Raw genomic sequence first — 20,219 nt, forward strand, 5'->3', positions numbered from 1 at the left:
GTCACTGCTGCCAGATTCAGGTACGGTTTGGCATGGGTGATTCTAACGCATAATGAAGTGAAGCGGTAGTTTTGTTGGTAAATGTGGACTTTGTATTAATCCTCCATGTATGCTTCCATGCTTCCGTATGTAACAGGCAGTCTTCCTTTATATACATCAGAACCAACCATAGAATATTTGCAAAATGCCAATGCCATGTTCAAAATCAAAGCCCGATCCGGGCGTGTTGCTCCCAAAACACCTCGCTGATAGCTCGCTTCCCAGTAAAACAAAATAAAGATGCGCTTGTAAAGTCAAAGTCAAAGTCAAAGATAGACAAAAGAAAAGAAGCAACCTCAGGATCCCGCATATTAGGACCTGAATGGCGAAGATTGAAATGTCCGACAGAATGGCCTCAGATAAGAAGGCAAGAGGTGAAAGAGAAGGATAAGATGCAGTCGAGTGTGTGGTGTCGAAAGGAACATTCAAAAAAGAAAAGAGATGCAGTTTATGCAGTGGCCCGGGATCCCCGTCTGGACTTTAAATCGTCCCGGCTAAGAAATCGGCGCAGTTTAGAGACAAATCGACATGGAAGGCCATCTGAGTAATGTTAGAATCTGATGCGACCGAAGTATAATGAATCAGATAGATGCTTACCACTGCCGCGACGCGTGGGCATGAAAGGATCCTCGAGAGGCTGTGTCGTATAGGCTGCAGCCCAATATCCCGTGTGGTGATAACCGGTGAAGGTGCAGTTGCTGGGGTCGTATTTGGGCTGCAGGGCTGCGACATGTGGGTAAAGCGTTGCCAACGGTGAGAGAAGCTCATCGGGCGGTGGTGAGCGTCTGCTATCGATGCTCCCTCGAGACTGCAAGTATAACATTAGAAAGATATTTTGTGGAATTATATAGATGGTTACTGACGTAGAGCTCATAGTTGGTCTTGTAACTCATGGTGAGGGAAAAGTGGTGAGTCGGAATTAGGGCTGTGTATTCCTGAACTTGAGTTGCGACCGTCTGAATGCAAGATGACGGGGCAAGAAACTATGCAGAGTGTTGAAGTGTTGAAGTGTTGAGATGCAGGTCTCAAGAGGCGAGGCTGCACTTAAATGACTTGGAACATGATTTGGAAACCCTCAGCCGCAGGTTAATTTGGAAGCGGGGGAGTCCGAACGTCAGACTGATGTACATCTAGTGGTCGTCTAGTGTGTCCCATCCTGACTGATAGGATTTTGTCGCATCCAGGAAGTCGGGACTCCAGGGCCACCATGGACAGCAACAAGGGACGATCATTGGCGGAAGTCTGTTGTCTGAGCGTCAGGGCCGATTCACCGATCTGTCGGAGTGCCCGATGAGGATAGTGTCATAATACGAGAATTAAATTATTGAGCTGGGGTGATCCCTGCAAATGCCACGAATTGCTTCTCGTTTTTGGTTTTCCCCTTGCATCCTGCTTCCCACGTTGTTTGTATTTCTGTTTCCTTGCAACACATTACCACACGAGTATGCAATGTAAAGCCTGTTCCCTGGAGACTCGCTGCGGATCCCCATGATGTGATTTCAGATCCACCGAACATGTCCGGGCTTTGAACCCTAATTGGTAAAACCGAATAACATCCTATGTTGGGCGGGAGAAGTGGGCCTCGAAAGTGTCAGGCACATCGCACAGGGCAAGACAGGCGAGTAATTCGCAAGCCTTAAGCGAAGTCCCCAAAGTATATCAAGCGAACAAAGATCAGATCTCAAATCCTCCCTCAATCTAAGACGAGATTGACCGAGACTAGCGGGGAACTATTGGAAGACTAAAGGAACGAGATTGACGGTGGGGGTTACCAAGTTAGGGCTAGTTGACAATCACATTGTCGTCACAGCCACACATCCCTTGCTAAAAGGGGATAAGCGCACGAGCCACATCTTCGGGCTGACCGTGGCTAGTGATCTGTGGCTCAAGCTTCCCTGTGGCTTGATAGCTTGATTTCTCCACCACCGAACTAGTCCGTCCCTTGAGATCTTCAAAGGTTATCGATTTTTTTATTGACACCCTTGATGGCTCGGTCTTCTCCGTCTAGCCCGCCAGCGCGGAGCTATAAGGGCCCCCGTTCGCCTCACCCAGATACATCATTCTAACTCCAGACATCTCCAACCTTCTCTTAGAACTTGCAAACTTGCCTTCTACAGATCAATCCACATATGTCAACTGTCAAACATGTCACTGAGCATGCAGGGTTCAGGAAGAGAGTATTGGGAAAACTCTCATATGGACATGCGCGAGCCTTGCTCGCGCGAGCAACACGCTCAAAGTGAGTGATCAATGCCCCAGTTCCCCTCCGGTCTTGTCGCACCGGTTGCGCCGTGACCAGCATTCTGAGACTTTTTGCCCTTGGTCCAGGATCCGTCGGACGAGAGACTGAACGCATCTCGGATAGGCGTGAGCGTCCTCGCGATGAGGGCATGAACCCAGAGCTGCAGTCGATCCTGACAGACGGCGAGTTTGGCCGGGTCGATCCCTCTGGCTGGTTCCCGCACTATAAGAACTGCGTGCAGCATTTCGTCGACTATAGCCAGCATACCCCGCCAGTATTGTCTGTTGCCGCCTTTATCAATATTCGACTTCCAAACCAGCGACCTGCTGAGCTGGCTCCGGCTGCTCAATCTACTTCAATGCCTTTTGTTTCTCTCCGGCCTTATATCCGCAGACTAATTGTCACTGCTCAAGACTCTCCGACTGTCATGAATGCTTTCTTTGGAAATGACTGGGAAGCTGGGGTGGGGGTGATCTACAAGCAAGAGCGGGCCAACTATCTATTCACAGCCAAGAGCAGTGGTTGGGCAGCAACCAAGGCCGCATACGATATTTCCCCAGATGAACAAACCCCTTTCTTAAGGCCCCTGCGTGACCCTTCGGAGGACGAGATTCGAGTGGCCGAGGCACGGTGGAGTGAATGGCTAGCTATGGAGGATTGGATGGTTGGAGCGCGCAGTCCCTGGTAGGATAGGGCGCATGATGAGAGACGAATCTTCTTTTTTTTTTCCGTTTCTTTTGTCTGTTCTCGGATCCCAAAAAAATCTGGTGAAAGGGGCTAGGTCCTCAATGCACAGTGGGGTATGTCAGTCCCTGAAGATAGTTTCTTTCAACCACTGGCCTAGGAAAATTATTCCGGAAACTAGTAGAATAATAACATCATTTGCGTCATAACAATTAGCATAGCGCCAATGCAGGGTTGACAGAGATCGCCCGTAGATCGTGGAAATCAATAGTGCCGCACCGCCACAAGCACCAAGCACAGACCGAGTAAAGAGTGACAAATACTTCGAACTAGTGAATTCGCGATATTAACTAAGATCCGAAGCCTTTTAACCTGGTGTGGTTTAGCTCAGGCCCCTGCCCTATGTCTTGCTGTAGACTGGGATGGGATGATCCACATGGGCCCTCTGAGTCATGTCACTTGAACAACCCGGCCTGTCAACCTGTCAGCCTGCCAGTCAACCTCTGTCCATTCCGTGAATATTTAGCATCAATAGTGTCGGCATTTGATCAGATCAGTCTTCTGCACACCCAGCCCCTGAACCAGGAAACCGGGAAGATCGCGAATCGGCATGGAGTCCTGCACCTTTTACGAGCACGATGCAGCAGCAATAGTGCCCATACTTGTATCCCAATTGCCGTATTCCACAACTCTACTCCGACGCATTCAACACGGCAACGCCTACCCATCACCGACCGCCAAGGTCCTAGCAACTTTCCCGCCCAGCTCAACCCCTGACCCTAAAAAACCGTGGCTGGCTGCGCGGGTGGATCTCTTTCTCGGCCGCGAGACCCAGATGCACATCTATTCCAGCCTCGAAGCGGAGCACACGTCAATCGACCCGATCGACGCTGTCAGCTCTAGTGCAGCCCAAATTAACTCTCTAGCCGCGAGTCCAGAATCCAATTCCATTGTTTACTGCCTCTCAGCTAGCCAGCCCGTCCGCGACCTGGCCCGCGCGCAACTATTGGCTCTACTTTCATATGTCAAAACCCACTTGCTGTCGCCATACCTGTCATCCCTGGGCGGGGATCCGGCTTCAGCTACGCCAGCCGATGTCGATGTCGATCGAGACAATGCAGAGACTCGCGTGGCTTCGGCAGTCTCTGACAGTGCCAATGCCAATGCACATGCCAATAAAGGCGTGCCCCTAATCCCCGCGCCTGACCCACAGGCCTTCCTAATCGGAAGCCTTCATACAGGTCTCTTCAGCCTGCTGCAGCGATCTGGCAAATACACAGCTGACGATTCGCTACCTAATATCCGGATCCATCGTTTTGATAATCCCCCATACCACAAGTACTTTTTCCGGAGATCCGAGTTCGCTCCTGCGGACGGATCCGGGCCTGGCAGTGTGGCTGATCGTGATCTTTTTGCTGGTCTGTCCCTGCCGCCTGGTTATCGGTTCCGGGATCGTCGCGGGAGAGTAGGTGTTCTCGACGTGCATTTGGATCTTGTGCAGAGTCGGACGCATATTCCCAGGTCTAGGAGGCAGCTTTCTTCTATGCCTGGTATGGCGCTTTATTGTGATTCTGATTCTGATTCTGATTCTAAGGATAATGAGAATGAGAGTGGTGATGAGATGCCTATTGCCTGGGGGTTCCTTGGGGTTGATGGAGCGTTGGCTACGTTGCATGTTGAGCCTGAACATCGTGGCAGAGGTCTTGCGCTTCTCTTGTCCAAGGCGGTCATGCGTCATGGTATGGTGGCTGATGGAGTCTTTGGGGCTGGGACTATTCAGCCTGGGAACACTTTGGCTCGAGATCAGGTGGGAGAGTGGACGCATACTGAGGTGGCTGGGTATAATAAGGCCAGTCGGAGGGTTATGGAGAAGATTGGGGGTAAGGTGTTGACAACAGTTACCTGGACTGTTGTCGAGCTCTGCGACTAAACTTGCTTCTCCTTATTATTTTTGTAGAATAATAGCGTAGCCACGGCTTGTTTGCTTTGGGAATATTCATGAAGCGAGAAATAGAATATGCGCGTTATGATAGTCCAATTGGTCGCTATGTACAAGGAATGTCCTATAAAAGCCAAAGTCCTTGCTTGTAGTGCTATTCCGATATGGAACTTGATTGCTGGTATGATAGTACGGTGGTACCTCTCGAATGAAACAATTCAGCCTCTCTCTTCAGATCCCACTCTTCTGTAGTCTTTCATAGTATCATATCTTGATTAAGCAGGTTGGACTTGTAGTCGCCTATCAAATCTCGAATCAGTTACCAGTGTACTTAGTATATTATAGAGCAAAGCTTTCCGTACTTCTCAATCCATTATAGCGAGACATTTCTCGGTTAATCACGATTTGTATGCGGAAACCACGTTGTATGAGACAGAAAACCGCCAAGTAGTCTAGTCGTTCCCAAAATATATTTTGGGGGCGAACTATGTAGTTTCGTCTCTCAGATAGATTTTCAGCCAACATTAATACATGCTAAAAACTCAATCCCTATTTCTAAATTTTATTGAGAGAACCAAATCCAGTTCATTGCTTACTTGTAAGAAGTGTTGAATGTGAACAGCCGTAAACACCCCAGATATGCCCAATTGGGTTTAGCGTACCGATGATCGGCCACGGTGATAACCACGCAGTCGAACTTCACCTCTTCTTTTCCTCCTTTAACTCCATTTTCAAGCCATTGACTCTTCTCATAACATTCAAAATGAGTAACCAAAAAGGTGTCGCCGAGAACATGCTCTGGGGAGGCCGCTTCACCCGTGAGTACTCCAACCCTTCCATCCCACCAAAAATCCCACTGACTCATACGCCAAAAAAAAACAGAGGGCCTTGACCCCCTGATGGTGCAGTACAACATGTCCCTGCCCTACGACCGTGTCTTCTGGAAGCAGGACATCGCCGGCTCCATCGCCTTCGCCCGCGCTAACACCAAGTCCGGCATCCTCACCCCGCAAGAGTTCGCCGAGATCGAGCGCGGCTTCAAGCAGATCGCCGAGGAATGGCAATCAAACACCTTCGTCGCCAAGGAGAACGACGAGGACATCCACACCGCCAACGAGCGCCGTCTGGGCGAGATCATCGGCAAGGAGATTGGCGGCAAGCTGCACACCGGCCGATCGCGCAATGAGCAGATCGCCACGGACATGCGCCTGTGGCTGCGCGATGAGCTCCGTCTTATCGAGAGCCACCTCTGCGATCTGATCAAGGTCTCTATTGCCCGCGCTGAGCAGGACATCGCCTACATCATGCCCGGCTACACCCACCTCCAGAAGGCCCAGCCCGTCCGCTGGTCGCACTGGCTGCTGTCCCACGCTACTGCTTTCGCTAGCGAGCTGCAGCGTCTGCGTGAGGTTATCCGCCGTGTTAACCGCAGCCCCCCTCGGTACCGGTGCCCTTGCTGGTAACCCCTTCAACATTGACCGTGAGGCTATGGCCAAGGAGCTTGGCTTCGATGGCTTGCTGTACAACTCCATGAACGCTGTTGCCGACCGTGACTTTGCCATGGAGATGATGCAGTGGGGCAGCTCATTCATGCTCAAGATCTCTCGCTGGGCCGAGGACTTGATCATCTACAGCAGTCTCGAGTTCGGCTTTGTCCGCCTGTCGGATGCCTACTCCACTGGATCATCCCTGATGCCCCAGAAGAAGAACGCTGGTAAGCATGCACTTAAGTTTTTCTCGATAAACAAGTATACTAACATCGCTTATAGACAGCCTGGAGCTGCTCCGCGGTAAGGCTGGCCGTGCCTTCGGCCAAATGGCCGGCCTGATGTGCACTATCAAGGGTCTGCCTACTACCTACAACAAGGACCTGCAGGAGAGTGTCGAGCCCATGCTCGACCACGTAAAGACTGTCAGCGACAGCATCCAGATCGGTACCGGTGTCCTCTCCACTCTCACCGTCATCCCCGAGAAGATGACCGCCGCCCTCGCCCCCGAGATGCTGGCCACCGAGATCGCCGACTACCTCGTCCGCAAGGGTGTTCCTTTCCGTGAGGGCCACCACATCTCCGGACGTGTTGTTGCTCTCGCTGAGAACACCTCTGTCCCCATGGACACCCTCTCTCTGCAGCAGCTCCAGGAGGTCGACTCTCGTTTCGACGCTGACGTCCAGGCTTGCCTTGACTACGAGCGTGCGGTCGAGCTTAAGGATGCCATTGGTGGTACCAGCAAGCGCGCTGTTCTGGAGCAGACTGCTGTGCTGAAGAACCTCTTGTAAATTCTTTTGGATACGATATATGACTGGAAAAAGGGCTGCGCTTTCGGGTAGACAAAATGAATATATGACTTGAATTGTTGATTTTGGGGGGTCAGAGTACCGTACTATGTTCTAACTTCGTGATTTACTTCGACTAAATTCACACTACAACCCACCAGAGTCACCTGCATCTCCATGAATATCGAACACAATGAACAACAAAGGAAACCAAAACATCATAAAACCAACAACAAACAGGCATTACCATCCACCCCAAACCCCCAACCTCAAGTCCGAACACTTATCTCCATCCCCCCAGCAGGAGGCTTAATGTCAAGCTCAGATGAAGCATCCTTCCCATCATAAGCAGGCGGAACATCACCATCACCATCGCCATCACAATCCAAAGTCCTCAGATCGTCCTCCAGAATGGCCGTCGCATCCTGACTCCTCTGCCCCTCCCTCGAAGCACTATTCACCATCCTTAGCTCATGCGCCGTATCCCACATCTCAATTCCACGTCCATCCCCCAGCCCTCCTCCTCCTCTCTCAGCCCTTTCAGCCCTCCTCCCATTCTCATAATGCATGAAACTCATAACATGTTCATCACTACCCTTCCCAACAGTCCTCCCTCTATCCGACGACCTCCCAACCTCCATCTCACTGAAATACCGATCTAGATTTGCACCTAGGACAACCCCATCGGCGGTAATGACCCGGCCAGCGTGTTGTCTGACCGGGCTCCCGTTCCCATTCTTACTCCCACTCTGGCCAGGGCTCTGACTTGTCCCTCCACGCGTATAAGCAAGTGGAATGGATGACGCCGATTCCCAAGCCCTCGGAATAGCCATACTATTCTGATTCTGATTCTGATTCTGGCGCCAGCGCTGGTCAATCTGGACGTTTATAAGCTCGCCCTTTGAATACGGGGCTAGTTCGCAGCGGAGTCGGTAGAAGCTTATATCTGGTAGTTCCGGGGTGGAGCCTCGGCGTTGTGGGGAGGGGATTGGGACTGATGCGGCTAGTTCGTTTGAGAAGGGTGGGATTGGGGGGGATTGAGGAGGAGGTTTTTAGTCTTAGGGGGCCGGGGATTAGATTTGTTGATGAGGAGCCTGGACCGGGACCGGGATGTGAACTGCAGCTGCCCGTTGTGAGGGTTGTTGTGCTTGTTCTTCCGTGTTCTGTTGATGGGACTGTTTGTTTGTTTGGGTTAGTTCGTTGATTGGGTTCATGGTGGGTGGTTTAGTTTGGGGTTCCTAAGCTTACCACTTGCTGTGTATCCATTGCTGTCGGATGGTGATATCGCCTTTGCTTTGGATGATCTATTTCGGTCGTAGCGAGATCGAAATGCTCCATGTGGATACCATGAGATTATGGATGATCGTTTCTCATGTTTGCCTTGTCTTCTTCTGCGGCGGTAGCAACAAAAGAGTAGGATGGCACAGATTATCAAGGCTGTTACGCCTCCCACCACAGCACCGATTAAGGCACCTCGGTTGGATGCGGCTCCTGAATTGATGGATGCCGATGATGGTGCGGCGGTGCTTACATGGCTCACACCAAGGACAGAGGACAACCCAGTGACACGCGTGGCTCCTGAAGTTGTCGAGACTGTGGATGTCGCTGAAGTTGTGGGCGTCTCTGCTGCCGTCAGTGTCCCTGAAGTTGTGGTCGTGTCTGAACTTGTAGACGAAGGCATAGCCGGATCTATTGTTGACGATGTTGATGAGGATGTTGTGACTGATGAGACAAGCGGAATCCCTATTTTCGCCGTGACTGCTGTCAACCCCGCTACGGATGTAGCCCCAGGAACTGAAGTGCTCGAGGTATCATCTTTATCATAATCCGGACAAATGCCGCTCGTACACGGGTCACTGGAGCAGCATCCACGAAAGTTCCCTGCAGTGCAAACATACCACTGCTTGCTCCCTGTGCAGGTATTAGCTGCTCGGGGAAGCAAATTCTTCATGTCAAACGTTATTCCTGGAGATAGTTTGGCATTCAAGATGTCAAGGAATCCCCGGATAAAAGACATGGACTCGATGTGTATGCCAGTTAGGGACAACTTTCAACGATTGGAAGCGAGCGGAGTCGTCCATTCGATGGGAACTCGACATTTGACAGTTTTCTACCAGTAGAAAAGGGCAACCGAATTCAAATGGAATAAACATGACAGATATTGTTGCTGCTGGCATACCCACCAGGTGGAGGCCATGGGAGGCCGTGACCCTCTCCCTCAAAGAAGTCCGGGGGTGAGACTCTTTGTTCAGTATCGTTGGTAACGGCCCCTGGTGGCAATGGCATCCTCCAAATATAGAACCGAAAGTAGCATGAGTAAGAATTACATAGCTTTTTAGGTTGTGTAAGGTTGTCTTGCACTTTGGCGGAGTGGAAACGAAGGCGTGGTTATCGAACATATCCCCGAAATGTGCATTAGGGCAAATCAACAGCGTCTGTCAGTGTTTGCTGCAACAATATCAGATCCAAAATCAGTCAGGGTTCAACGCTTTCTTTGTTGACTCGAGCCAAGACCCGACAAAGGACGGGCACGTGGAGAACTACGGGATGAGGGCAAGATTAAAAATCCAATGTGAAACAAACTGAGGAAAAAAAGCACCCAGTACAACTCTTCGCCTGTTGAAATAAAGGAAAATAATATGGCTATACAAGATGGTAAGTAACACAGTCAAATAAAAAACATGGTCTTTTGCATGGGTTCATCCCCTTGAAACGGGGCCCCTCGACGCCACAAGCCCTACTTTCACCTCAAATCCATGAGGCTGGGAAAGGGCGTTGATAGGGTCCATTTGCGACAACTCCGTGGTATCCTCCAAATTCTCTGTGGGTCAATTCCCCAAATAGCGAGCTTAGTAGGTACGCTTGAAAGGCGGCACGGCCTTGCACTCGCTCTCATCCAGGGTGTTGGCCTCGACGGCACGGTAGCCGAGCTTGACTTCACCGTGGGCCTCCTTCTGCCAGGAAAGAGTGTGCTTCATCCAGTTCTCATCGTCACGGTCGGGGTAGTCCTCACGGGCGTGGGCACCGCGAGACTCCTTACGGGCAGCGGCGGAAGTAGCGGTTTGGGTACTGTGAATGATGTTAGCAAATGCTGCTTAAATCTAGGTCGGTGATGCGTACGCGCAAGTCAGCAGGTTACGGAGCTCAAGGGTCTCAACAAGGTCAGTGTTCCAGATCATGGAGCGGTCCTTGGTGCCGACCTGGGAGTACCACTGGTCGATCTCGTTGACCCTCTGAACACCCTCATCCAAGCTCTCCTGGGTACGGAAAACGCTAACATCAGTCTGCATGGCCTTCTGCATGGCGTTGCGGACATCGAAAGTGGACTTGGGGCCCTCGGCGGTGCGGGCAAAGTCGAGGTCCTTGATGGACTGAGCACCAGCATCGGAGGCGAGCTCCTTGTGGGGCTTACCGGGGGTGGCAATGTCACGGACACGGTGAGAGACAGCACGACCGAAGACAATCAGATCAAGCAGGGAGTTGGCACCCAGGCGGTTAGCACCGTGGACAGACACACAGGCGGCCTCACCACAGGCGTACAGACCGGGAACAACCTTCTCCTGGCCCTTCTCATCCACGTCAATAACCTCACCAGTGTACTTGGTGGGGATACCACCCATGTTGTAGTGGACGGTGGGGAGGACGGGAATGGGCTGCTTGGTGACATCAACACCGGCGAAAATAGAGGCAGTCTCGGAAATACCGGGCAGACGCTCGTGGAGGAGCTCGGCGGGCAAGTGGCTGAGCTGCAGGTAGATGTGGTCCTTCTCGGGACCGACACCACGGCCCTCACGGATCTCGAGGGTCATGGAACGGGAGACAACGTCACGGGAAGCCAGATCCTTGGCGGTAGGAGCATAGCGTTCCATGAAACGCTCACCCTCGGAGTTCAGGAGGTAACCACCTTCACCACGGGAGCCCTCGGTGATCAGACAACCGGCACCGTAGATACCAGTAGGGTGGAACTGGACGAACTCCAGATCCTGGTTAGGAAGACCAGCACGGGCGACCATGGCCATACCATCACCAGTGCAAGTGTGAGCCGAGGTACAACTGAAGTAGGCACGTCCGTAACCACCGGTGGCCAGAACGGTGTGGTGGGCCTTGAAGCGGTGCAGGGTACCATCCTCCTGGTTATAGGCAATGATACCACGGCACTCGCCGTCCTCCATCAGCAAGTCGAGAGCGAAGTATTCGATGAAGTAGTTGGTATTGTGGCGAAGAGACTGTCCGTAAAGGGTGTGCAAAAGAGCGTGACCGGTACGGTCAGCGGCAGCGGCACAACGGTAGGCCTGGCCACCTTTACCGAACTCCTTAGATTGACCACCGAAGGCACGCTGGTAGATACGTCCATCCTCGGTACGGGAGAAGGGGCAACCGTAACCCTCAAGCTCGCGAACACTGGCCGGGGCCTCACGCGTCATGTAGTGAATAGCGTCCTGGTCACCAAGCCAATCGGAACCCTTCACGGTATCGTACATGTGCCATCTCCAGTCATCCTCGTGCATGCTAAATTCCAATTAGACGCGACTCGATATCTGGCGAAATTGTCAAGGGAAACCTACTTTCCAAGGGCAGCATTGATACCACCCTGGGCAGCAACAGTGTGACTTCTCGTAGGGAATAGCTTGGAAACACAGGCAGTGTTGAATCCGGCCTCAGCCAGACCGAAGGCGGCGCGCAGACCGGCACCACCGGCACCGACAACGACGGCATCGTACTCGTGGTCCTGCACAAGTCAGTTCCGATGGTCTTCCTTTTCATCCAGGGGAAATGTTAACTTACAATGATGGGGTACTTGTCGGTCAGGTATCCGCTGGACTCCTTAGCGCGCAGAGGCTGGTTGGACCAAATCCGGGCTGGCGCAAGAGTAGTTAGTGGTGCGAACGTGGATTGATGGTTTGAATGGCTCAATGCGTACCTGCCGGCCTTGAAGAAGAGAACAGACGTCTCTGATCCCGCAAAATGCGGGAAACCTGAAGAAATGAGCCAGTCAGTCGGTTGCACATGAGCCGAAAATCGTTGCGTGCCGCGGTCTCACCTTGGATGCAGGAGCTAGGCTCCGCAGGCTCAGGGAGCTCATGATGGATCAACAGAGAATTGTAATTCCCTAATGAACCAAGAGAAAATAGGGACACGGATTGTCCAAAATGAGCTAAAGAGAGGAGATGGTGGAATAGCGAACTCCTTCCAGAGCAACTTCATCTGGAGTCGGGATGCGGTTGGCAGTTTCAGGATGACTCAGCAAATTTCTTAGTATTCCGGGGCCTGTGATTGGCTGGTTCGGCCACCCCATCGGCAACTGCGAGAATGCCTCGGGTTCGCCGGTCGTCCGTTTTGCCGCGAGGTAGTGTGCGCCGGGAGGATACGGTAGAGCCTCAGTCAGGTCTACAAGGGTGATTGTTTAAAGCCTGGGACCTATCAGCAGATTTTGTCTATTCTACCTGACTTTATTTCCACTTCAGCTAGCTAATATTCCCTAATGTCTCTTTGAATCTAGGGATGTTTATAGGTCGTGGATCACGTGCTATCACATGATCAATTGGCATGATCGTGGCCCAATTAGGGAACTATAGGTGCCAGTTACACTCGAAACATACAAATAGTTTAGATTATAGATGCATTGACCTGGAATAACTCCGACATAACAAGACAATAGTGATCGTACATCCCATCCGTAATGCAAGTCCAGTCGGGATCTCTCTAGTTGTATTGCATGTAGGTCGCCGTCGAGTTGAACTTGAGGTTGCCCTTGATAACCTTCTCAACGGAAGCCAGGAAGTCCTTCTCGGTGGCAACCTTGCGACGGGCACGAATTGCAAACATACCGGCCTCTGTCGCAACACTGCGGAGCTCAGCACCGGTAGCGTTGGGGCACAGTCGTGAAATCAGCTCCCAACGGATGTCACGCTCCACGGACATGCTCTTGGCGTGAATACGGAGAATGTTTGCACGACCCTCGACATCAGGTAGCGAGAATTCGATCTTACGATCGATACGACCAGGACGCATCAGGGCCGGGTCAAGTGTGGACGGACGGTTGGTAGCGAACATGACCTTGATGTTACCACGGGAATCGAAACCATCCAACTGGGTGATCAGTTCCAGCATGGTACGCTGCACTTCGTTGTCACCACCAGCACCGTCGTCGAAGCGAGCACCACCAACGGCGTCGATTTCGTCGAAGAAGATAATGCAAGCCTTCTTGGTACGAGCCATCTCGAAGAGCTCACGGACCATACGGGCACCCTCACCAACATACTTTTGCACCAATTCACTACCAATGACACGAATAAAGGTGGCATCTGTTCGGTTGGCAACTGCACGAGCACAGAGGGTCTTTCCGGTTCCGGGAGGTCCGTATAGCAGGGCACCCTTGGGCGGGTCGATACCGAGGTTCACGAAACGTTCTGGCGATAGCAACGGCATCTCGACAACTTCTCGTAGCTTCTCGATCTGTTCTTTGCATCCACCGACATCGCCGTAAGTCACGTCGGGCTTATCCTCGACCGTCATCATCGTCACGCTAGGGTCGATCTTTGGCGGCAAGGGCAGCATAATCTGGTACTTATTGCGGTCGACACTGCAGAGCCTAGTCAGTAGCCGTGAGGGAAATGCATTCCGCCAGAAAACCTACCCAACTCTCATGCCTTCTTCGATATCTGTTGGGCTCACGCGCTCTCCTAGGTTGACAACAAACTTGGCAATCTGCTTGACATTGATCACATATTTGCTCTTGTCAGAGTCTTTCTCATCCTGGATAATCTTCGTACACCGCGCGACCTGGAGTGGCTGTTCCTCTGCCATGCGTTGTCGATCGGCCGCAACATCCCAAAGGTGTGGAGGTGCAAGACCAGTGTCGGATTCCTGGTAAAGCGTAAGCTTCGATTGCTCAAGGGGACGAAAGAGCTGGAGAAGTAGTCACCTTAACGCCGATCTTTTCATTGACACTCGCTTGTTTGTCATTGATATCCTTTTCGAGCTTCTTCAGTGCTGTCGCGTAGGGCGCGGCGCCGTAGGTCTTGAGTACTGCGATATCACTGTAGGGGGACGTCAGCCAATCATTGCCATCGCGCTTCGACCAAAATCGAATCCAAATGGAGTGAGAACTCACTCGTCTGTAAGAGGTGTGATCTTCTTCTCGGGTTCCTCGTCGTCTGCGAAGTTCTTTTGGTACTTCTCCCAGTTCTGACCCGTGGCGCTAGGCATGATGAAAGGTGTTGACAGCCCAAGGCCCAGGAGCTAGGGGAGGTTCCGGGGTAATAAGGTCGAAAAGGTATGTGCAAGTAAAACAAATCTAACTTGCTCCGGAAACAGCGACGATTTGGAAAAAGATGGATAGTTGGGTATTGAGAGACGGATGGTGATGTAGCAGAGCTGCGGTGGCCGAGCTAACCTCACTAATCAGTGCCAAGCTTCATCACCGCCCCAGAACCTCGCAGAATTTCCTGTGTGTCCTCCACCATCAACAGTCAACTTCACCCTTTCCCTCATTTTTTACGGTTCATTTTGAATATTGACTTTCAAAATGGCTGCCGCAGTAGCCCAGGGAAACGCCGGCAACAATGCCTTCAAGGTGCGAGCCCTCAAAATGATGTGTGGGCCATTTCTGATTGAATGCAGGACAAGGAGAAGCCTATGGCCGTGCGTGCGTCCAACATTCTCGCTGCTCGGGGTATGTACTTCTGATCGGGTTAAGGGGGACCATTTCTAACAAGATCATAGCTGTTGCCGATGCTATTCGAACCGTACGCATGCTCAAGCTATCTGCAAATACATAGATGAGGGGCTAACAGGAATACAGTCTTTGGGACCCAGGGGTATGGACAAGATGGTAAGTCCATATCAAATTTTAACTCTATATAGATTCTAACGTCTTTCAAGATCCAAACGCCTAAGGGACAGACCATCATCGTACGCATCAATTCCCATTCGAACGTTTCCGGAACCCCAACTGACCCCCGCAGACCAATGATGGAAACACGATGTTGAAGGATATGAGCGTGATGCACCCGGCTGCCCGTATGCTTGTCGATCTGAGTGCCGCACAAGATGTTGAGGCTGGTGATGGAACGACATCAGTTGTTGTCATTGCTGGCAGTCTGCTCGGTGCCGCCGAGAAGTTGCTGTCCAAGGGCATTCACCCCACTGTCATCTCCGAGTCTTTCCAGAGAGCTGCCGGTGCTGCCGTCGAGATCCTTCACAACATGTCCCGCCCTATCAACCTCTCCGATCGTGCTACCCTCCTGCAAGCCGCCTCCACCTCGCTTTCCTCGAAGATCGTGTCGCAGCACTCTGGACTCCTGGGCCCAATGGCCGTCGACTCCGTTTTGAAGGTCTGTGACCCGAAGACGGCAGAGAACGTTGACCTGCGTGATATTCGTATTGTGAAGAAGGTTGGCGGAACAATTGAGGACAGCGAGATGGTCGATGGTGTTGTTCTCAATCAGCCTGTGATCAAGAGCAGCGGTGGTCCCACAAGAATTGAGAAGGCCCGGATAGGTCTCATCCAGTTCCAACTGAGCCCCCCGAAGCCTGATGTATGTTCTCCTAAGGGTTATTTCCGGACATTCACTGACAGTTGCAATTTAGATGGAGAACCAAATCGTCGTGAACGACTACCGCCAGATGGATAAGATTTTGAAGGAGGAGCGCCAATACCTGCTCAACATGGTCAAGAAGATCCAGAAGACCAAGTGTAACGTTCTTTTGATCCAAAAGTCCATCCTCCGTGACGCCGTGAACGAACTTTCCCTCCACTTCCTTTCCCGTCTGAAGATTCTGGCCATCAAGGATATCGAGCGTGATGAGGTTGAGTTCCTCTGCAAGAGTCTCGGCTGCAAGCCCGTCGCCAATGTCGACTCTTTCACCGAGGACAAGCTTGGTACCGCCGACCTCGTCGAGGAAGTCCAGGCTTCCGGTGCTCGTTACGTCAAGATCACCGGCATCAAGGCCCCTCTGGCCGCTTACAACCAGACTGTCTCCATCGTTGCCCGCGGTGCCAACAGCCTGATTCTCGATGAGGCTGAGCGCTCGCTGCACGACGCTCTGTGTGTCATCCGTTGTCTCGTTAAGAAACGCGCCATGATTGCAGGTGGTGGTGCTCCTGAGGTCGAAGTGGCCCACGCCCTTGCCATGCGCTCCCGTGAGCTCACCGGCACCGAGGCCATCTGCTTCAAGGCCTTCGCCGATGCCATGGAGGTCATCCCCACTACCCTCGCCGAGAATGCTGGTCTCAACTCCATCAAGGTTGTCACCGACCTCCGTCACCGTCACGCACAGGGTCAGCACAACGCCGGTGTCAGCATTCGCAGCGGTGGTGTGAAGGACGATATTACAGAAGAGAACATCCTGCAGCCTCTGCTGGTCAGCACCAGCGCAATTGAGCTGGCTGCGGAGACTGTGAAGATGATCATGAGAATTGATGACATTGCTCTGTCGCGGTAAACGCCTTCGGCGGCCGCTAACGTGAGCTGTATGATGGAAAGCGATGTTCTCGCGACGAGTAATTACAAAAAATATCCCATTTCTACAAAGAACCATTCTCAGGCTTGTACAAACTTCTAAGATTGTAATGTTGGTTGGATGTATTATGTAGTCACGTACGAGTCGGGGAAGGATAATTGAGATCAAAGTGAAATGAGCTTTACCTCCTGCTTTGAGCCAATATTTTTGTGATATTAAGGTCTTGCTCTCCTTTTTCGTCCGATCGAGAAATGAATAGATTAAAAGAAATCCCATAGAAGTTGCTCATTAATTGTCGCCCATTGCATGCAATATCAACCTTTGAGATATATAGCAACTTCCCGAACACCAAAATGCCGCACCAACCATCCTCTTACCAATATCATTATTACCATACATACCTATTTTAAAATATTTCAATCTTTACAATCGAAAACGAGAATCAATAAGCAGTAGCCGGCGTCAATAGCGGCTCTTTGTTGGTGCCAAGATCGCCTCGGTCCACGGGGAGTTGGAACGCCTGCAAAGCCACCCCCAAGTTCTTGCCTTCAGGGAGCTCAATCCTGTCATTTTTCTAGGCCGGTTCTCAAGAGTTGGCGACTATATACTTATACAATCGTTCGAGTGATCGCTCGTGTGTTTGCATTCGCCTCCGCATCGATAAGAGATAGAGCGACGATCGGACGTCAGCTCGACCCGTGTGAACTCCATCCACCATGGGGAAGCTCGACGAAGGCCATCCCGAGTCCGTGCCATTGACGCGACAGCGGTCCGAATCGCTCGCCTCCCAGACATCCACCGATTCCGGCTTATCGATTGCCTCCGCGGCCTTCATGGAGAACCACAAGCGTGCCAACACTATACCGATGGAGGAAGGGGACGGGGAGAGATACCGCGATATAGAAGATGGAGGAGAACCTGGCTCAGATATACCTTTATTGCCCAGCGGGAAGAAGGTAGGCTCGTCAAGTCGTTTGCGCCAGATCGTCTGGTTGCTCGTGGTGCTTTGTGTGGGGGGCTGGATGCTTGCCTTCGTGCTGTTCCTCACGCAGAAGCGGCCTGACGCCGCAGCGCTGTCATCTGTCTCAACAGTTGAAATCCATGAGCCGGATTCAGCTACTGGGGGCACAAGTTACGGGAAACCGGTGACCCTCGAGCAAGTTCTGACGGGTGACTGGCTGCCGCGCTCTCACGCGATCTCCTGGATTGCAGGACCCAATGGCGAAGATGGTCTTCTTGTTGAGCGGGGTGAGAAGCAGGATGCCTATCTACGAGTAGAAGACATTCGCAATAGCAAGGATGGAGTTGATAGCCTCGAGACGAGAGTGTTAATGAAGAAGGGCTATATCTGGGGTGATGGCGAGATCGTCACTCCAGTTAAGACATGGCCAAGCCCTGATTTGAACAAGGTCTTGATTATGTCTAACTCCCAGCACAACTTCCGTCATTCGTACTTCGGGAAATATTGGATCTTCGATGTGGCCACGCAGAAGGCTGAGCCGCTGGACCCTCAGAACCTAAGTGCGCGAGTGCAGCTTGCGGCTTGGGCACCCACTTCTGATGCGGTCGCATTCGTGCGAGAAAACAACCTATACTTGCGCAAACTAGCTTCGTCGGACGTCATTCCTATTACCAAGGATGGTGGCGAGAACCTCTTCTATGGTGTCCCAGACTGGGTCTATGAGGAAGAAGTATTCCAAGGCAACACCGGAACCTGGTGGTCCACTGACGGAAAGTTTGTCGCGTTTCTTCGAACGAATGAGTCGGCGGTGCCTGAATACCCTATTCAGTATTTCCTTTCTCGGCCATCAGGCAAAAAGCCCCTGCCAGGCCTCGAGAACTACCCCGAAGTTAGCCAGATCAAGTACCCCAAACCAGGTAGCCCGAACCCGATCGTCAACTTGCAATTCTATGATGTCGAAAAGAATGAGGTTTTCTCATTTGACATGCCAGAAGACTTTGTTGACGAGGAAAGAATCATCATTGAGATCGTTTGGGCGTCTGAGGGCAAGGTTTTGATCCGGGAGACCAACCGTGAGAGTGATGTCGTCAAGATCTTCGTGATGGACACAAAGGCCCGAACGGGAAAGCTTGTGCGATCCGACGATATTGCGGCCCTGGACGGTGGCTGGGTTGAACCATCCCAATCGACTCGGTTCATTCCTGCCGATGCAGAAAACGGCCGGCCGCACGACGGCTATATCGACACTGTTATATATGAAGGCTATGATCATTTGGCTTATTTCACACCTTTCGAAAACCCCGAGCCAGTTATGCTGACCAAGGGCAATTGGGAGGTGGTTCAGGCACCCTCCGCCGTTGACCTGAAGAAAGGTCTGGTTTATTTCGTTGCTACGAAGGAGGCCCCAACTGAGCGTCACGTATACTCGGTCAAACTGGATGGTTCCGACTTTCGACCGCTGACCGACATATCTAAACCCGGCTTCTTCGATGTTTCATTTTCTGACGGAGCCGGATACGGCTTGCTCAGCTATAAAGGTCCGGCAGTGCCATGGCAGGCTGTGATCAACACTCACGGCAGCGAGATCGAATTCGAAAGTCTCATTGAGGAAAATTCGAAGCTTTCTAAGATGGTCGAGGATTTTGCCCTCCCAGCAGAGGTTTACACCAATGTGACTATCGATGGTTACACACTTCAAGTTCTCGAACGTCGCCCCCCACACTTTAATCCAAAGAAAAAGTACCCTGTACTGTTCTTCTTATATGGCGGACCTGGTTCGCAGACAGTGGACCGCAAATTCACCATTGATTTTCAATCGTATGTTGCCTCGAGCTTAGGGTACATCGTGGTCACCATGGACGGTCGTGGAACAGGATTCATCGGGAGAGAAGCCCGATGCATTGTTCGCGGTAACGTCGGCCATTATGAAGCCCACGACCAGATTGAAACTGCCAAACTCTGGTCCTACAAGGACTATGTTGATGAAACTCGCATGGCCATCTGGGGCTGGAGCTATGGCGGCTTCATGGCCTTGAAGGTACTTGAACAAGACGCGGGCGAGACATTTCAATACGGCATGGCCGTGGCGCCAGTGACAGACTGGAGATTCTATGGTGGGTTTCTTTCAAGGTGCTTGGGCCTCTCCTACTAACATTCCATTCCTCTAGACTCTATCTATACAGAACGTTATATGCACACCCCAGAGCACAACCCCACAGGCTACGATAATGCCTCCATAAACAACGTCATGGCATTGGGCCAGAATACTCGGTTCCTAATTATGCACGGCGTTGCCGATGATAATGTTCACCTGCAGAATACTCTGGTGTTGATTGACAAGCTGGACTTGTCGAACATCGACAACTACGACATGCAGGTCTTCCCTGATTCAGACCATAGTATCAATTTCCACAGGGCGCACACGCTTGTTTATGAACGTGAGTTCCCTTCGATTGTGCACCCATACGCATAACACGAAGACATAAAACTAATTTCCAAATCTAGGTCTTTCGAGCTGGCTCATCAATGCATTCAACGGCGAATGGCAGCGAATCGAGAATCCGAAACCGGAGGAGTCTACATGACGAACGGCCTAGCGCTCCTCATAACTTTT

General features: G+C 51.6%; 9 protein-coding genes across 9 annotated transcripts; 5 read left to right on the top strand and 4 right to left on the bottom strand.

The window, feature by feature from the left end:
- Window positions 1-487: 487 nt before the first annotated feature.
- Window positions 488-932, bottom strand: N7446_004397 (uncharacterized protein; the record flags this gene model as incomplete). Its single annotated transcript, XM_058513146.1, has 3 exons — window positions 488-579; window positions 637-847; window positions 903-932. 3 exons carry the CDS (start codon window positions 930-932, stop codon window positions 488-490), a joined length of 333 nt encoding a protein of 110 aa, XP_058374475.1.
- A 1,252-nt stretch (window positions 933-2,184) lies between these two features.
- On the top strand, window positions 2,185-2,969 carry N7446_004398 (uncharacterized protein; the record flags this gene model as incomplete). The annotated part of the gene is made up of 2 exons (XM_058513147.1): window positions 2,185-2,278; window positions 2,368-2,969. The coding sequence occupies 2 exons, from the start codon at window positions 2,185-2,187 to the stop codon at window positions 2,967-2,969; spliced, it is 696 nt and encodes a 231-aa protein (XP_058374476.1).
- Window positions 2,970-3,575: 606 nt separating this feature from the next.
- Window positions 3,576-4,895, top strand: N7446_004399 (uncharacterized protein; the record flags this gene model as incomplete). The annotated part of the gene is made up of 1 exon (XM_058513148.1): window positions 3,576-4,895. One exon carries the CDS (start codon window positions 3,576-3,578, stop codon window positions 4,893-4,895), a length of 1,320 nt encoding a protein of 439 aa, XP_058374477.1.
- A 741-nt stretch (window positions 4,896-5,636) lies between these two features.
- Window positions 5,637-7,273, top strand: N7446_004400 (argininosuccinate lyase ARG4). Its single transcript, XM_058513149.1, is given in 4 exon segments — window positions 5,637-5,722; window positions 5,787-6,323; window positions 6,337-6,618; window positions 6,674-7,273. The coding sequence occupies 4 exon segments, from the start codon at window positions 5,668-5,670 to the stop codon at window positions 7,180-7,182; spliced, it is 1,383 nt and encodes a 460-aa protein (XP_058374478.1). The 5' UTR covers window positions 5,637-5,667; the 3' UTR covers window positions 7,183-7,273.
- Window positions 7,274-7,448: 175 nt separating this feature from the next.
- Window positions 7,449-9,196, bottom strand: N7446_004401 (uncharacterized protein; the record flags this gene model as incomplete). Its single annotated transcript, XM_058513150.1, has 3 exons — window positions 7,449-8,173; window positions 8,280-8,342; window positions 8,428-9,196. 3 exons carry the CDS (start codon window positions 9,194-9,196, stop codon window positions 7,449-7,451), a joined length of 1,557 nt encoding a protein of 518 aa, XP_058374479.1.
- A 380-nt stretch (window positions 9,197-9,576) lies between these two features.
- N7446_004402 (uncharacterized protein) lies at window positions 9,577-12,364 on the bottom strand. The gene is made up of 6 exons (XM_058513151.1): window positions 12,221-12,364; window positions 12,101-12,155; window positions 11,965-12,038; window positions 11,745-11,908; window positions 10,300-11,688; window positions 9,577-10,248 (listed from the first exon to the last, which is right to left on the bottom strand). The coding sequence occupies exons 1-6, from the start codon at window positions 12,260-12,262 to the stop codon at window positions 10,029-10,031; spliced, it is 1,944 nt and encodes a 647-aa protein (XP_058374480.1). The 5' UTR covers window positions 12,263-12,364; the 3' UTR covers window positions 9,577-10,028.
- Window positions 12,365-12,882: 518 nt separating this feature from the next.
- rpt1 (proteasome regulatory particle base subunit RPT1) lies at window positions 12,883-14,388 on the bottom strand (the record flags this gene model as incomplete). The annotated part of the gene is made up of 4 exons (XM_058513152.1): window positions 12,883-13,762; window positions 13,817-14,046; window positions 14,105-14,219; window positions 14,294-14,388. The coding sequence occupies 4 exons, from the start codon at window positions 14,386-14,388 to the stop codon at window positions 12,883-12,885; spliced, it is 1,320 nt and encodes a 439-aa protein (XP_058374481.1).
- A 248-nt stretch (window positions 14,389-14,636) lies between these two features.
- On the top strand, window positions 14,637-16,910 carry N7446_004404 (chaperonin-containing T-complex subunit CCT4). The gene is made up of 7 exons (XM_058513153.1): window positions 14,637-14,755; window positions 14,803-14,854; window positions 14,905-14,927; window positions 14,984-15,013; window positions 15,064-15,093; window positions 15,147-15,719; window positions 15,772-16,910. Exons 1-7 carry the CDS (start codon window positions 14,708-14,710, stop codon window positions 16,624-16,626), a joined length of 1,611 nt encoding a protein of 536 aa, XP_058374482.1. The 5' UTR covers window positions 14,637-14,707; the 3' UTR covers window positions 16,627-16,910.
- A 450-nt stretch (window positions 16,911-17,360) lies between these two features.
- On the top strand, window positions 17,361-20,190 carry dapB (dipeptidyl aminopeptidase dapB; the record flags this gene model as incomplete). Its single annotated transcript, XM_058513154.1, has 3 exons — window positions 17,361-19,719; window positions 19,774-20,043; window positions 20,111-20,190. The coding sequence occupies 3 exons, from the start codon at window positions 17,361-17,363 to the stop codon at window positions 20,188-20,190; spliced, it is 2,709 nt and encodes a 902-aa protein (XP_058374483.1).
- Window positions 20,191-20,219: the final 29 nt, after the last annotated feature.

Source organism: Penicillium canescens (assembly GCF_028828765.1).
Source record: "Penicillium canescens strain IBT 15451 chromosome Unknown utg000003l_segment0_segment0, whole genome shotgun sequence".
Lineage (NCBI taxonomy): Eukaryota > Fungi > Ascomycota > Eurotiomycetes > Eurotiales > Aspergillaceae > Penicillium > Penicillium canescens.

What these genes read in the sequence shown, in the direction of transcription:
- N7446_004404 (XM_058513153.1), top strand. Translation starts at nt 14,708, where the DNA reads ATGGCTGCCGCAGTAGCCCAGGGAAACGCCGGCAACAATGCCTTCAAG. An exon ending in CCAGGGGTATGGACAAGATG is followed by an intron (nt 15,014 to 15,063) that starts GTAAGTCCATAT and finishes ACGTCTTTCAAG; the next exon opens with ATCCAAACGCCTAAGGGACA. An exon ending in TGAGCCCCCCGAAGCCTGAT is followed by an intron (nt 15,720 to 15,771) that starts GTATGTTCTCCT and finishes GTTGCAATTTAG; the next exon opens with ATGGAGAACCAAATCGTCGT.
- N7446_004402 (XM_058513151.1), bottom strand. Translation starts at nt 12,262, where the DNA reads ATGAGCTCCCTGAGCCTGCGGAGCCTAGCTCCTGCATCCAAG. An exon ending in ATCAATGCTGCCCTTGGAAA is followed by an intron (nt 11,689 to 11,744) that starts GTAGGTTTCCCT and finishes ATTGGAATTTAG; the next exon opens with CATGCACGAGGATGACTGGA. An exon ending in CGTAACCTGCTGACTTGCGC is followed by an intron (nt 10,249 to 10,299) that starts GTACGCATCACC and finishes CATCATTCACAG; the next exon opens with TACCCAAACCGCTACTTCCG.
- N7446_004400 (XM_058513149.1), top strand. Translation starts at nt 5,668, where the DNA reads ATGAGTAACCAAAAAGGTGTCGCCGAGAACATGCTCTGGGGAGGCCGC. An exon ending in CTGGGGAGGCCGCTTCACCC is followed by an intron (nt 5,723 to 5,786) that starts GTGAGTACTCCA and finishes AAAAAAAAACAG; the next exon opens with AGGGCCTTGACCCCCTGATG. An exon ending in GCCCCAGAAGAAGAACGCTG is followed by an intron (nt 6,619 to 6,673) that starts GTAAGCATGCAC and finishes CATCGCTTATAG; the next exon opens with ACAGCCTGGAGCTGCTCCGC.